This window comes from Anolis carolinensis, unplaced genomic scaffold (assembly GCF_035594765.1).
Source record: "Anolis carolinensis isolate JA03-04 unplaced genomic scaffold, rAnoCar3.1.pri scaffold_7, whole genome shotgun sequence".
NCBI lineage: Eukaryota > Metazoa > Chordata > Lepidosauria > Squamata > Dactyloidae > Anolis > Anolis carolinensis.
The window spans coordinates 3,717,919-3,733,347 of record NW_026943818.1 but is presented as its reverse complement, the minus strand read 5'-3'; the positions used below and the strand labels follow the sequence as shown (position 1 = coordinate 3,733,347).

Here is a 15,429-nt window from a genome sequence, read left to right as displayed (position 1 = left end):
CCCCTTCGGGGGTGAGAAGAGCAGAATATAAATACTGCAAATAAATAAATAAATAAATAAATAAATAAATAAATAAATATCATGGTGAATTCTCCCCAAAACTCTCTAGTATGTTCACTTGCTGATCAATTTCTCTGTGTGCCATAGAAAATAATAGGAAAGAATTATGGGAAAGGCAGTGGGCGGGGCCATGCAAATTCCACACCAATAGAGAGAGTCAGAAACACTGGGATGTCTGTGGTGGAGGAAGCACATAAAATCTAGAATGAAATTGTCCCTGTTTGAACGCCTTCACTTGGGTGGTGGGAAGGATGGTATTTACGGAGAGCCTTGGCAAGGCTCTTGGACATGTTCATGGCACTCACTATAACCTGCAATGTCATTGAAGGGAGGGCCATTGGTGTCTCCAGAGTAGTGGGAACTATAGCTATTTGTGGAATTGAGAGCCTCTCTGTGTAAGTAAACATCTCAGCCACATACACACATACCTATTTTCACTTAGCCACATACACACATACACGTTTTCATTCAGCCACATACACACATACACGTTTTCATTCAGCCACATACACACATACACGTTTTCATTCAGCCACATACACTGTGGAATATTACAAACCACGTCCTTCTTGTGGTGCAATTTAAACACATGCATACATGCACTGTGCCAAAACTAAAAATAGCCAAATCAAAGAGAGACGTCAGAAACAGGGATGGAAAGGAGAAAGGCAAAGAGGGAGGAGAGGGAGCAAGCACGCGAAGGCACACCGGTCGGGAAGACGGATGGCGACAAAACATACAGAGGCGCGCTTACTTAGCAAGATCACACAACTTTAAAAATGGGGCGATTAAAAATGCATGCGGCACATTAATCAGCTATGCAGCATTACATGCCATAAATAATACAGGATGGAAACCCACGGCGGTGTTATCAATTAATGTAAGGCAAGCAGTCGTCAAAGCTTAGACAAAGCCAAAAAGATCTGGAGGCAAAGGTATTGGGGGAGAAAGCTAGATAAAGAACGGTGTGGAAGTTACCCAAGGGCAACTGTGATGGAAACGCTCTCCCAAGCTAACCACATTGGTCCAACCTGTCAATCACATTTCTGATCTCGCCCCCTTGGATCCGGTACTCAGGCTGCAAGGAGACTATTAAGACTGGACAAGCGGTTTTGTTGGCTTGAGTTTGGTAAAGTGTGATCAGTCTTGGAGCAAATTTAAAGAAGAAGCCATGACTTAGGCCAGGGCTTCCAATAGTGTGTTGTGTAACATAGAGTTAAAGTCGTAGTGATTGCTCTATTTTCAAATGAACATACAAAATACAAGTTATAACCAATCAGTGGTCAAGTCCACCAACAGGTCTTAAGAAGAATGTGTTGCCAGTCAAGCATGTTGTGCATTGTCAGAACGCCCAATATGCATCAGCAGGAATACACAAGTGTCATGACTTGTTTACAATACCATACTGGAGCCTCCAGTGTCCTAGGGGATAAAAGCCTTGTGACCTGAAGGTTGGGTTGCTGACCTGAAAGCTGCCACGTTCGAATCCCACCCGGGGAGAGTGCGGATGAGCTCCCTCTATAAGCTCCAGCTCCATGCGGGGAGATGAGAGAAGCCTCCCACAAGGATGGTAAAACATCAAAACATCCGGGCGTCCCCTGGGCAACGTCCTTGCAGACAGCCAATTCTTTCACTCCAGAAGCAACTCAGGTTGCTCCTGACACGAAAAAAAAATACAATACTATATCATTAGTCACGTCCACTAACAGGTCTTAAGAAGAAAGTGTTGGCAGTCAAGCATGTTGTGCATTGTCAGGACGCCCACTATGCATCAGCAGGAATGCACAAGTGTCATGACTTGTTCACAATACGATACTATATCATTAGTCACGTCCACCAACAGGTCTTAAGAAGAAAGTATTGGCAGTCAAGCGTGTTGAGCGTTTTCAGGACGCCCATGATACATTGGCAGGAATACATGCGTGTCATGACTTGTTTACAAAATGATACTATATCAGTGGTCAAGTACACCGACAGATCTAAAGAAAGTGTTATGCAGTCAAGCGTGTTGTGCATTGTCGGGACACCCACAATTCATCAGTAGGAATACACGCATGTCATGACTTGTTTATAATACACTCAAATGCCCAATACAAACAGATTTTAGCGTAAAGCTCTTACTGCCAAAAATGAAGATTTGGGAAACCACTGCAACCTTATAGAAGGGGAGAAGATATGTATAACACAAGCTGGGAACCCTGAGATCATGGTGGTCAATGGGGAAAGGGGCATGGGCATCTATCTGGCAGCAGGGCCAGAATTTCCACAATCCTAAAGAACTGCTAATGGTTCGTTGTGGAGACAACAAATACAGCAAAGCAGAAGTCCAGACACAAACAATCAGAGATGGCACCTATTAAATAAACCAACCTGCCTGCATTCCACAATGATTGACTTTCGCAAGCGGAACAGGACTTTCGGCGTCCCTTCAATTGAATGACTTACTAGATCAACCAGGAGAGTTGACCAGTTCAATGTGTCACAGGTCAACAATTTAGTCAGCCTTCCAGGTGAAGCCTCGGCCCAGAGCTTGGAAACATCATCTAGATTTCCCCAGCGAGGGGAGAAAGAAAACTTTTCCAAGCTCCACCAATTAAAAAAAAACCCCACAGAGACCAGAAAAAAATGGGGGAAAGTGAGGTAGAAACTTGGAAATAGAAGGGGGAGAGAAGTAGTTCGAGGGCATTGGAAAAGAATGGGGACATTTCCAGGGCATCAAATGAGCAACGCTTTTCATAAACACAGCCCATGCTTTTATATGTTTGTTCAAATCCGCTTGGGAGTGACCTGTTCTATTTGATATACATACTGAAAAGAATCAATGCTAGGAATTATCAAGGTGAGGTGACTGGGTGTATCCAAGGGCACTAATACCTCTGCCCTATATATCGATTTTCATGAAGCCCAAACAGTTCAGTCGCCACTCTCTTGAGTCAATGGATTATGCCAGAAAGGACAACATCCATCCAACTTTAATGCCAAACCATTCCATTGAGAAAGGTAGATGATGTAGTGGTTTACGTGTTGGACGTGGAGACTAGAGTTCATAAACCTTCTGGGTGACCTTCAACAAGTCACACTTTCTCAGCCTCAGAGGGAGACCATGACCAACCATTCCTGAACAAACCTTACCAAGAACATTCTATGATTGGGGTTGCCATAAGGACATGAAGGCACATAACAACAATCCCAAGCCCTATTTCTCACAGCCTTTGTTGTTGTGAGCCTTCGAGTTCTTTCCGACCTATGGCAACCTTATCATGGAGTTTTGGCGGGACTGAGAGTGCAATGTTTTGTGGTGCCAGCTGTCAGCTCTAGTTTGTAGTGCGGTTTTCTTGTACTGATTTTTTGTCTGCTGTGTTTTGAGGAGTTTCTGTTTTTTCTGACTCACCCAAAGTCACTCAATGGGTTTCCATGGCAAAGTAGAGAATCAAAACCAGTCTCCAGAGTTTAGGTTCTTCCTGAAAGATTCCTTCGACGTAAGAGAGATTTGTCAGGAAACTTCTACAGATCAAAGGGCATACTCTCAATCGGTTCGCATGGAAAATTACCCTCCCTAAAGGCAAGTGCTGGACAATCTCTGGCCTTCCTGATAATTTTTGACAGGACTGCAGTTCTTCGTGTTTCCGCACCACTGGGATTTGCAATCTGTTGGGCTCGGGCTGTGACGCAGGCTGGAGAGCAGCTGCAATGAATCACTGCAATGAATCACTCTGACCAGGAGGTCATGAGTTCGAGGCCCGCTCGGAGCCTATGTTTGTCTTGTCTTTGTTCTATGTTAAAAAGGCATTGAATGTTTGCCTATATGTGTAATGTGATCCGCCCTGAGTCCCCTTCGGGGTGAGAAGGGCGGAATATAAATGCTGTAAATAAATAAATAATAAATCTCAAGGTCCATACAACAAAGTGAAGCCAATGGCACCCAAATCCCAGGACAAGGCAAGTTCTAGGCCATGAAGAAGCATCTTGTGGTTCTCCAGACATCACCGGAAGCCAACTCCAGCCAACTGCTAGACAACAAGGGCCAAAAATAACTGACGCCAGACAACTGAATCAATATGGCACTTCCCACCCAGCAAGGTGACTTGATCAATTAAACTTGTTGCAACGATCTCCTGCCTTCAGCGTTTGATTGAAAAGTAAACTCTGAAGGTCTTTGGGTGAATTAAGAAGGAACGACGGTGAGCACCAACACAACCTTTTCATGACTATATCCCATTCCATCAAATATGAACAATCCTAGAAGACAGATCTTGTCAATACCAAATAGCCATGAGGCATGGATTCAAGAGGGTTCGACCATCACTGTGAGAGCTGTTCGACAGTGGAACTCTCTCCCCGGGGCCGTGGTGGACGCTCCTTCCTTGGAGGCTTTTAAGCAGAGGCTGGATGGCCATCTGTCGGGGGTGCTTTGAATGCGATTTCCTGCTTCTTAGCAGGGGGTTGGACTAGATGGCCCATGTGGTCTCTTCCAACTCTACTATTCTATGATTCTATGATTCTATGATTCTATGATTCTATGATCACAACAAGCTGGGGATGATTATCATTGATTGCTAGTTTAGTGTAAAATTTTATTGTCATGGCTTGTTTACAATACAATACTATATGAGTGGTCAAGTCCACTGACAGGTCTTAAGAAGAAAGTGTTGGCAGGCAAGCGTGTTGTGCATTGTCAGGACGCCCTCTATGCATTGGCAGGAATACACAAGTGTCATGACTTGTTTGCAATACGATACTATACAAGCTGGGGATGATTATCATTGATTGCTAGTTTAGTGTAAAATTTTATTGTCATGGCTTGTTTACAATACAATACTATATGAGTGGTCATGTCCACTGACAGGTCTTAAAAAGAAAGTGTTGGCAGGCAAGCGTGTTGTGCATTGTTGGGATTCCCATGATGTAGTGGCAGGAATACACATCATCATCATTATTATCATTATTATTATTATTATTATTATTATTATTATTATTATTATTATTATTATTATGTTGAGATGGTAAACCTAAGACTTTGTTTTGCTCCTAACAACAAACTATAGTTCAGTCCAGGAGTGAAGGGAAAGGGTTTCTGCCTTCGGGTTTCCTGTTGACTTATGGTGACCCCATGAATGTTTCTTAACCAAGGAATAATCCGTTTTGACATTTCCTTCCCCCAAAATAAAGCCTATAGCACCTGGGATTCCTCGGCAGTCTCCCATCCAAACATTAACCAGGGCCGATTCTCCTGAACTTCCAAGACCAGGCAGGACCTGGTGCCTTTGAGGGGAAGTAAATAGCGATATATTCGAACATTTCCCTATCATTAGCAGGGATTTCTGGTGCTAAGCGGTTTCATAACAGCAACAACACGATGACTCACACCCTCCCCATCCGAAATTGTGTTTTTCAAAGTGAAGAAAATGGGGAGGAAACCATATTGCGGGGGAGGAAGCCCTCTGCTCCATTCCGTTTTGATTTTCAAAGCAAATTCCTGGATCCACAAATCTCGGTCCAATAGGTAGAGACAAAACAAATGCACAGGAGAAATTTCAGCAGAGGCTGAATGGTCATCTGTTGGGAGTGCTTGAATGGTGTCTCCTTGCATAGCCGTGGGGTTGACTAGTTGGACCTTGTGGTCTATTCCAACTCTATGGCTTTGACTTATGGTGACACTACCAATGACAAGGCTAATGTGAAGAGCGTACACTACATGAATACAAGGCATTGCAAAAGATTTTAATGGATGTGGTGTGCACAATTTCTTTGCATACTGCAGTTTCCAAGCCATTTAATTCAACCTGTATTTACTCACATTGTAAACCTTTTTTTATTCCAGTGAGATATGTACTGTATATACTCGAGTATAAGCCTAGTTTTTCAGCCCTTTTTTAGGACTGAAAAAAAAACCTCCTCAGCTTATACTCAGGTGAGGGTCCTGGTGAGCTTATATTCAGGTCGGCTTATACTCAAGTATATATGGTATATTTATTATTTTTCTCTATTATTATTGGTATTGTTACATTTATAATTTTACTCTATTAATTATTATTATTACATTTATTATTTTACTCTATTGTTGTTACTTTTACATTTATTTTACTCTATTTTTATTATTATTGACACATTTATTATTTTACTGCATTTATTATTATTATTACAGTAGAGTCTCACTTATCCAACATAAACAGGCTGGCAGAACGTTGGATAAGTGAATATGTTGGATAATAAGGAGGGATTAAGGAGAAGCCTATTAAACATCAAATTAGGTTATGATTTTACAAATTAAGCACCAAATCATCATGTTATACAACAAATTTGACAGAAAAAGTAGTTCAATACGCAGTAATGCTATGTTGTAATTACTGTATTTATTAATTTAGCAGCAAAATATCAAGATGTATTGAAAACATTGACTACAAAAATGTGTTGGATAATCCAGAACATTGGATAAGTGAGTGTTGGATAAGTGAGACTCTACTGTATTATTATTACATTTATTATTTCACTTTATTATTATTAAAAGGATACATAAGCACATTTACATTGAAGAAGATGAAAATAATGATTTAATCAGAGCTGGACACTCATATCCTAAATTACAGTTTGATGTAAAGATTCAAAAACATTTAAACTACTGAGGCCTCAATTAATGTAATTTTTTTGGTATCTCGGCTTATACTGGAGTCAATGTTTTCCCAGTTTTTTGTGGTCAAATTAGGTATCTCGGCTTATATCCGGGTCAGCTTATACTCGAGTATATACAGTATATACTCAGCTCTCCATATCCACATGGATCTGAAGCCCAATGAATACCGAGGCCCTGCTGTAAAAGCCAAATACAAATGAGAGCCTGCCGTGAGCCAATGAAGATGTGGCTTTGCACTTTCTCTACAGTCTTCCACATAATAATAATAATAATAATAATAATAATAATAATAATAATAATAATTATTATTATTATTATTATTATTATTATTATTATTATTATACTGGTTTAGTACAAAGCAAGATCCCTGATGGCGGCTCATCCCTGTTTCGGCACAATGCATGAAGGCATGATATCATTATGATCCCTTGAGCAAAGAAGCGTCCAGATTCCCTTGTTCTCCTCTTTTTGAGGAACGCCTACCACAATCTGGCTCTGGCCCTATATATATACAAAACCTGCCATCTCTTTGGCTTCCAAACAAAAGTAAGATGTTCCTCTGCCCATATGGCCTCTTGTAAGTGGGCCAAACCTCCCAAAAGGAGCGCAGAAAGTGAAATACATTCTCTGCTGCACACAGATGACTCAAAGACTTAGTCTGCATTTCCCTTTAAAACACATATGCACAATATCTTTCTTTGACTGGGTTGCTTTGAGTTTTCCGGACTGTCTGGCCATGTTCCAGAAGCATTCTCTCCTGACGTTTCGCCTACATCTATGGCAGGCATCCTCAGAGGTTGGGAGGTCTATTGGAAACTAGGCAAGTGGGGTTTATATAGTAAACGTTAGTAAACATGCCCTTAATGTTTGATTTATATATTTAAATTTCTATTTCTGTTATTTTTGAGTTGTTTGATAAGTACACTTGATGTTGTTCATTTTATTGTTTATGATCTGATCTGTTTGTTATGTTTTCACATGTATGGTTGGCATTGAATTTTGCCATTATGTTGTAAACCGAGTCCCCCCAGGGGTGAGAAAAGTGGTATATAAATGCAGTAAATAATAATAATAATAATAATAATAATAACAACAACAACAATAATAATAAATTTCGCATCTGATATACATGGATGACCTGAAGCTGTATGGAAAAATGGAAACTGAAATCCAGTCTCTGACCAACACTGTCAGAATTTTTAGCACTGATATCAGCATGGAGTTTGGCTTGGACAAATGTTCGACAGTGGCATTGAAGAAAGGAAAAATCATTGAAAGTGAGGGCATAAATATGCCTAATGGCCAAACAATAAAGTGTCACCAGCCAGAGGCCTATAAATATCTGGGCATATTACAGCTGGACAACATCAAGCATGAACATGTGAAGACTGTGGTCAGCAAAGAATACACACAAAGGGTCAGAAATATTCTCAAAAGCAAGCTCAATGGAGGCAACACCATCAAGGCCATAAACACCTGGGCCATACCTGTCATAAGATATACTGCTGGCATTATAAATTGGACACAGGTGGAACTGGACAATTTGGACAGAAAAACAAGAAAACTCATGACCATTCATCATTCACTGCACCCTCGCAGTGATGTTGACCGGCTGTATCTGCCTAGAAGATCAGGGGGCAGAGGACTCTTACAAGTAAAACAAGCAGTCAAAGAAGAAGAACATGCCCTGGCAGAATATGGAAAGCAAAGTGAAAAACCTGCTTTGATTGAAGTCAAAAATCAGAAACTCCTCAAAGCACAGCAGACAAAAAACCAGTACAAGAAAGCCGCACTACAAACTAGAGCTGACAGCTGGCACAACAAAACATTGCATGGAAAGTTCCTTGACAAAACTGAAGGAAAAGCTGATAAGGAGAAGACCTGGCTCTGGCTCACGAATGGGACCCTGAAGAAGGAGACAGAAGGCCTGATCCTTGCAGCCCAGGAGCAAGACATCAGGACAAAGGCAATTAATAATAATAATAATAATAATAATAATAATAATAATAATAATAATAGAAGACCTGGCTCTGGCTCACGAATGGGACCCTGAAGAAGGAGACAGAAGGCCTGATCCTTGCAGCCCAGGAGCAAGACATCAGGACAAAGGCAATTCAGGCCAAGATTGAAAAATCAGCTGATGACCCAAAATGCAGACTGTGCAAGGAAGCTGACGAAACCATGGATCATATCCTCAGCTGCTGTAAGAAAATCACACAGACAGACTACAAACAGAGGCACAACCATGTGGCCCAAATGATTCATTGGAACATAAGCCTCAAGTACTACCTTCCAGCAGCAAAGGTCACAAACCTGCAAATGTATTGGAAAATGAGCACGCAAAGATACTGTGGGACTTCCAAATCCAGACTGACAAAGTTCTGGAACACAACACGCCAAACATCACAGTTGTGGAAAAGAAAAAGGTTTGGATCATTGATGTCGCCATCCCAGGTGACAATCGCGTTGACGAAAAACAACAGGAAAAACTCAGCCGCTCTCAGGACCTCAAGACTGAACTTCAAAGACTCTGGCAGAAACCAGTGCAGGTGGTCCTGGTGGTGATGGGCACACTGGGTGCCGTGCCAAAAGATCTCAGCCGGCATTTGGAAACAATAGACATTGACAAAATTACAATCTGCCAACTGCAAAAGGCCACCCTACTGGGATCTGCACGCATCATCCGAAAATACATCACACAGTCCTAGACACTTGGGAAGTGTTCGACTTGTAATTTTGTGATATGAAATCCAGCATGTCTATCTTGTTTGCTGTGTCATACAATATAATAATAATAATAATAATAATAATAATAATAATAATAATAATAATAATAATAAAAATATATATCAGTGGAATAATGTCCAGGGTGGGAGAAAAAACTTTTCTGTTTGAGGCAAGTGTGAATGTTGCAATTGGCCAGCTTGGTTAGCATTGAATAGCCTTGCAGCTTCAAAGCTTGGCTGCTTCCTGCCTGGGGAATCCTTTGTTGGGGGGGGGGAACGTCAGGAGGGAATGCTTTTGTAAAAGGCGAAAGATTTATACGATCTGAAGAGAAACCAGAGTAAATTTAAAATTTAATGATTCAAAAGGTAATGAAAATAGAAAGGAAGAAGTTGAAGAAAAATGGAACCGGGTCAAGGATTATATTATGAATAAGTCTAGAGAGCAGGCCTTAAGAAATAGGATACAAATGTTATCTATATATATAAAAGAGTGATGGCATCACGGCAGCGGACAAAACAACAAAAGTAAACACCCCACAACCTCAAAAATTGACAGCACAACCCCTCATCCATGCCTCTAGGTTGATACAACAAAAAGAAAAGAAAAATAAAGTCCTATTTAGAGGGAGAGCAATAATTGTTTTTATCCAATTGCTACCAGTTAGAAGGCTAAGCTTCACTCACTTGGTCTCCTAGCAACCCACTCAGCCCAGGGGACCCTTTACCTTAACTACCACCAATTCCTCAATACTTTATTTCCCATACCACCATACTTCGCCACAGCAACGCGTATGTAAATCTAGAAGGATTGTCTCAAACAGGATTAATATTTAAAAGAAAATAATCATCGTGGTGGTGGTGGGAATTGTAAATGTTGTGTATGTGTATGTCTTAAAATAATAAAAATATTTTTTTTAAAAGGAGAAAATGCTTTGGAACATGGCTATACAGCCCGGAAAACTCACAACAACCCAGTGATTCCGGCCATGAAAGCCTTCAACAACATAAATAAGGAATTGATTCAAAATCAATTGAGTCCTCTTTTAGTTTTTGCTGCCATTTGCTTACTCTTTGGCAGCCTTGTTTGCCTGAATCAGATACCCAGTTGCCCCAGTGAGCCTGACCTTGGCCTTTACTGGGACGGAATCGACAGCCTCATTGCACAGGTAGCTTTGCTGACATTATCCCGTATTTGCTAAACACCTGCTGGGTTCCTTTAACTCAAGGGCAAAGCTCCCGAACAACAACAAGGAAGCAGGAGTCCCATTTAGGAAGCTGTCGAATACAGATCACATGCCAATAATAACAACAACAAGAAGAAATTACAACCTTAAGAGCTGGTGCTTTGCAATGGATAAAAACTTGGCAGGAAGAAGCAACACTGAGTCACAAAACTCACTACACCAGGCACGGGCAAACTTGGGCCCTCCGGGTGTTTTGGACTTCAACTCCCACAATTCCTAACAACCTGGCAAAGTCAGTGTTAACAACAAGGAGCACTAATCCAGAGAAAAGGAATAAAGAAGGGAATCAAATTAAAATTTGCACACACCAATACGGATATCAGGGATTATGGATATGAATATTCAAAGGTCTCCTCCCGCCTCCTCGCTTCCTTTTCCTGGAAGCTCCCAACAACACAATTGGGCTGAGACCTGGATGAAAGCCCGCACGGTGGCCCTATCTACACTGTCCATTTAATGCAGTTTCAAACTGGTATTGAAGAAAGCGGTGCAGATGATTCCCTAGGAAATCCTGGAACTGGTCTGAGGCCTGGATGGTGATGACACAAACCAGGGATGTGCATTAAGGGCTTCAAGGGGCTCTCTGACTGTAGGTGAACTATAAATCCCAGCAACTACAACTCCCAAATGTCAAGGTCTAGTTTCTGCAAACTCCACCAGTGTTCACATACAGGCATATTGACCATTCATGCCATGTTTGGTCCAGATCCATCACTGTTTTGGAGTCCATAATGCTCTCTGGATGTAGGTGAACTACAACTCCCAAACTCAAGGTCAATGCCCAACAAACCCTTCATGTACTTTCTGTTGGTAATATGAGTTCTGTGTACCAAGTTTGGTACAGTTTAGAATCATAGAATAATACGGGCCATCCAGTCCAACCCCATTCTGCCAAGAAGCAGGAAATCACATTCAAACCACCACTGATAGATGGCCATCCAGCCTCTGTTTCAAAGCCTCCAAAGAAGGAGCCTCCACCACAGTCCAGGGCAGAGAGTTCCACTGCTGAACAGCTCTCACAGAGAGGAAGTTCTTCCTGATGTTCAGGTGGAATCTCCTTTCCTGTAGTTTGAAGCCATTGTTTCATCATTGGTGGAGTTCAGAATGCTCTTTGATTGAAGGTTAACTATAAATCCCAGATGGCAAAATCAATCTCAGGCATGTCCGGTAAAGGTAAAGGTTTCCCTGACATTAAGTCCACAACTCTGGGTGTTGGTGCTCATCTCCATTTCTAAGCCAAAGAGCCAGCATTGTCCATAGACACCTCCAAGATCATGTGGCCGTTGGCATGACTGCATGGAGCACCGTTACCTTCCCGCCGGAGCAGTACCTATTGATCTACTCACATTTGTGTGCCATTTCTAAGCCAAAGAGCCAGCGTTGTCCATAGACACCTCCAAGATCATGTGGCCGTTGGCATGACTGCATGGAGCGCCGTTACCTTCCCACCAGAGCAGTACCTATTGATCTACTCACACTCAGGGGGTTGGTGCTCATCTCCATTTCTAAGCCGAAGAGCCGGCGTTGTCCGTAGACACCTCCAAGGTCATTTGACCACTGGCATGACTGCATGGAGTGTCGCTACTTTCCCGCCGGAGCGGTCTATTGATCTACTCACATTTGCATGTTTTGGAACTGCTAGCTTGGCAGAAGCTGGGGCTAACAGCGGGAGCTCATTCCGCTCCCCGGATTTGAACCTGCGACCTTTTGGTCCTCAAGTTCAGCAGCTCAGCACTTATTTATTTATTTATTTCCATCATTTCTATGCCACCCTTCTCACCCGAAGAGACTCACAGTCTGGCAAAATTCAATGCCAATATACAATACAAATACAAAAGATTAAACATAAGCAATTAAAACAGTTTAACATAATACGGTAGAGGCTCACTTATCCAACATAAACAGGCCGGCAGAATGTTGGATAATAAGGAGGGATTAAGGAAAAGCCTATGACACATCAAATTAGGTTACGATTTTACAAATTAAGCACCAAAACATCATGTTTAACAACAAATTTGACAGAAAAGGTAGTTCAATATGCAGTAATGCTATGTAGTAATTACTGTATTTACGGATTTAGCCCTAAAATATCATGATGTCTTGAAAACATTGAGTACAAAAATGCATTGGATAATCCAGAATGTTGGATAAGCGAGACTCTAGTAAAGGTAAAGGTTTCCCCTGACGTTAAGTCCAGTCATGTCTGACTCTGGGGGTTGGTGCTCATCTCCATTTCTCAGCCGAAGAGCCGGCGTTGTCCGTAGACACCTCCAAGGTCATGTGGCCAGCATGACTGCATGGAGCGCTTTTACCTTCCCACTGGAGCAGTACCTATTGATCTACTCACACTCTGGGGGTTGGTGCTCATCTCCATTTCCAAGTTGAAGAGCCGGTGTTGTCCACAGACACCTCCAAGGTCATGTGGCCAGCATGACTGCATGGAGCACCAATGTTACCTTCCTGCTGGAGTGGTACCTATTGATCTACTCACACTGACATGTTTTCGAACTGCTAGGTTGGCAGGAGCTGGGGCTGACAGCGGGTGCTCATTCCGCTCCCGGGATTTGAACCTGGGACAAGTTCAGCAGCTCGGCGCTTTAACACACTTTGCCACCGGGGCTCCTTAAGTGAGACTCTACTGTACAATAAATACATTTAAAACAATACAAAATACTTAAACCATTCATCCACAAAACCTTGCACGTAAACCTTAATCCGGACCAGGTCATAGCCAACACAATTCACTCATTAGACGCTTGCTCACAAAGCCAGGTCTTGACCTTTTTCCTAAAACTCAGAAGGGATGGGGCCTGCTGGGACCACACATGGAATACTGTGTCCAATTCTGGGCACCGCAATTGAAGGGAGATGTTGACAAGCTGGAAAGCATCCAGAGGAGGGCGACTAAAATGATCAAGGGTCTGGAGAACAAGCCCTATGAGGAGCGGCTTAAAGAACTGCGCATGTTTAGCCTGCAGAAGAGAAGGCTGAGAGGAGACATGAGAGCCATGTACAAATACGTGAAGGGAAGTCATAGGGAAGAGGGAGCAAGCTTGTTTTCTGCTGCCCTGCAGACTAGGACACGGAACAATGGCTTCAAACTACAGGAAAGGAGATTCCACTTGAACATCAGGAAGAACTTCCTCACTGTGAGAAGGGCTGTTCAGCAGTGGAACTCTCTGCCCCGGACTGTGGTGGAGGCTCTTTCTTTCTTTCTTTCTTTTAAGCAGAGGCTGGATGGCCATCTGTCGGGGGTGCTTTGAATGTGATTTCCTGCTACTTGGCAGAATGGGGTTGGACTGGATGGCCCATGAGGTTTCTTCCAACTCTATTATTTGATGATTCATAAGGTAAAAGGTTTCCCCTGACATTAAGTCCAGTCGTGACCGACTCTGGGGGTTGGTGCTCATCTCCATTTCTAAGCCAAAGAGCCGGTGTTGTCTGTAGATACCTCCAAGGTCATGTGTCCGGCATGACTCCATGGAGCGGTGTTACCTTCCCGCTGTGATCTACTCACATTGGCATGTTTTTGAACTGTTAGGTTGGCAGGAGCTGGGGCTGACAGCAGGTGCTCATTCTGCTCCCAGGATTTGAAGCTGGAACAAGTTCAGTGCTTTAACACACTTTGCCACCGGGGCTCCTTAAGTGAGACTCTACTGTACAATAAATACATTTAAAACAATACAAAATACTTAAACCATTCATCTGCAAAATCTTGCACGTAAACCTTAATCCAGACCGGGTTATAGCCAACACAATTCACTCATTAGATGCTTGCTCACAAAGCCAGGTCTTGACCTTTTTCCTAAACCTCAGAAGGGATGGGGCCTGCCGGATAGGGCATATTGGGTATTGGTGCCAAATGTGGTCCAGGGAATGAAAATACACCCTGCAGAGCAGATATTGACATGAGGCTTCCTGAGAGTGGCACAATGAGAGTGATGAGGTAGGAATGGAAATGATGTTGTGGTGGGGGGTGGCATGAGGTTGGAGGTGGAGGTTGGGGGGCAGTGGACTCACCTGTCCCGCTGTGGCCCAGGGGCTCCTCCTCCTCCTCCTCTTCTTCCTCCTGGGGAGGGGCTGTGGGCGTGGGGGGCGCAGGCGAGGAGCCAGGCTCTCCTCCTTCTCCCTCCTCGGCCTGGGGGTCTCCAAGGGGCGCATCTGGGCTGGGGGAGGGCTGGGCTCGGGTGGAAGGGGGCGAGGGGCTGCTCCAGGAGCCGGAGCCCTTGGCCAAGCCCAGCAAGGGGAGGAGGAGGAGGAGGAGGAGGAAGGCGAGCGGCTCGCTGCTCCGTCGTCGGGGGGTCCTCATGGCGAGGGGCGAGAGGAGCCCCCGCCGCCCTCCATTGGGGCCTATGGGGCGCGCATCCTCCAGACACCAGCCTGCCTAGGAAACGAGGTCTCCCTCTCTTTGGATCTAATCTCTCTCTCTCTCTCTGAAGGAAGCAAGGAGGAAGAAGGCAAGCCAAAGGAGGGAGAGAAAGAAAGAAAGGCGAGAGAGGAGGGAGGGAACAAGGAAGAGAGCGACAGGCCAACGAGCCAATGCCAAACCCGGCCCGGCCGCCCCTCCCAGCCAATGGCAAGGCCGGGCTTGGAAAGGAGGGGACACTCCACCCGCCCTCTTTGTGTGCCATTCTGAGAGAGGTGCGCCCAGGTTGGAAGGAGGAGGGGACAAAAGGCGCAGGGACGCTTGGGAAAGCACTCTGCACACGCTCAGAGGCCAAGCCCTCTCTTGGTCAGACCATCATCATCATCATCATTTAATTACTTA

General features: G+C 43.6%; 1 protein-coding gene across 1 annotated transcript in view; it reads right to left on the bottom strand.

The window, feature by feature from the left end:
* The window catches only part of megf9 (multiple EGF like domains 9), a 63,258-nt gene extending 48,103 nt beyond the window's left edge, over nucleotides 1-15,155 (bottom strand). Inside the window, exon 1 of the mRNA XM_003226638.3 lies at nucleotides 14,682-15,155. Within this exon, the coding sequence (XP_003226686.2) occupies nucleotides 14,682-14,970 (289 nt within the window). The 5' untranslated portion in view covers nucleotides 14,971-15,155. The remainder of the gene's footprint in view (nucleotides 1-14,681) is intronic.
* Between the last annotated feature and the right edge of the window lie 274 nt (nucleotides 15,156-15,429).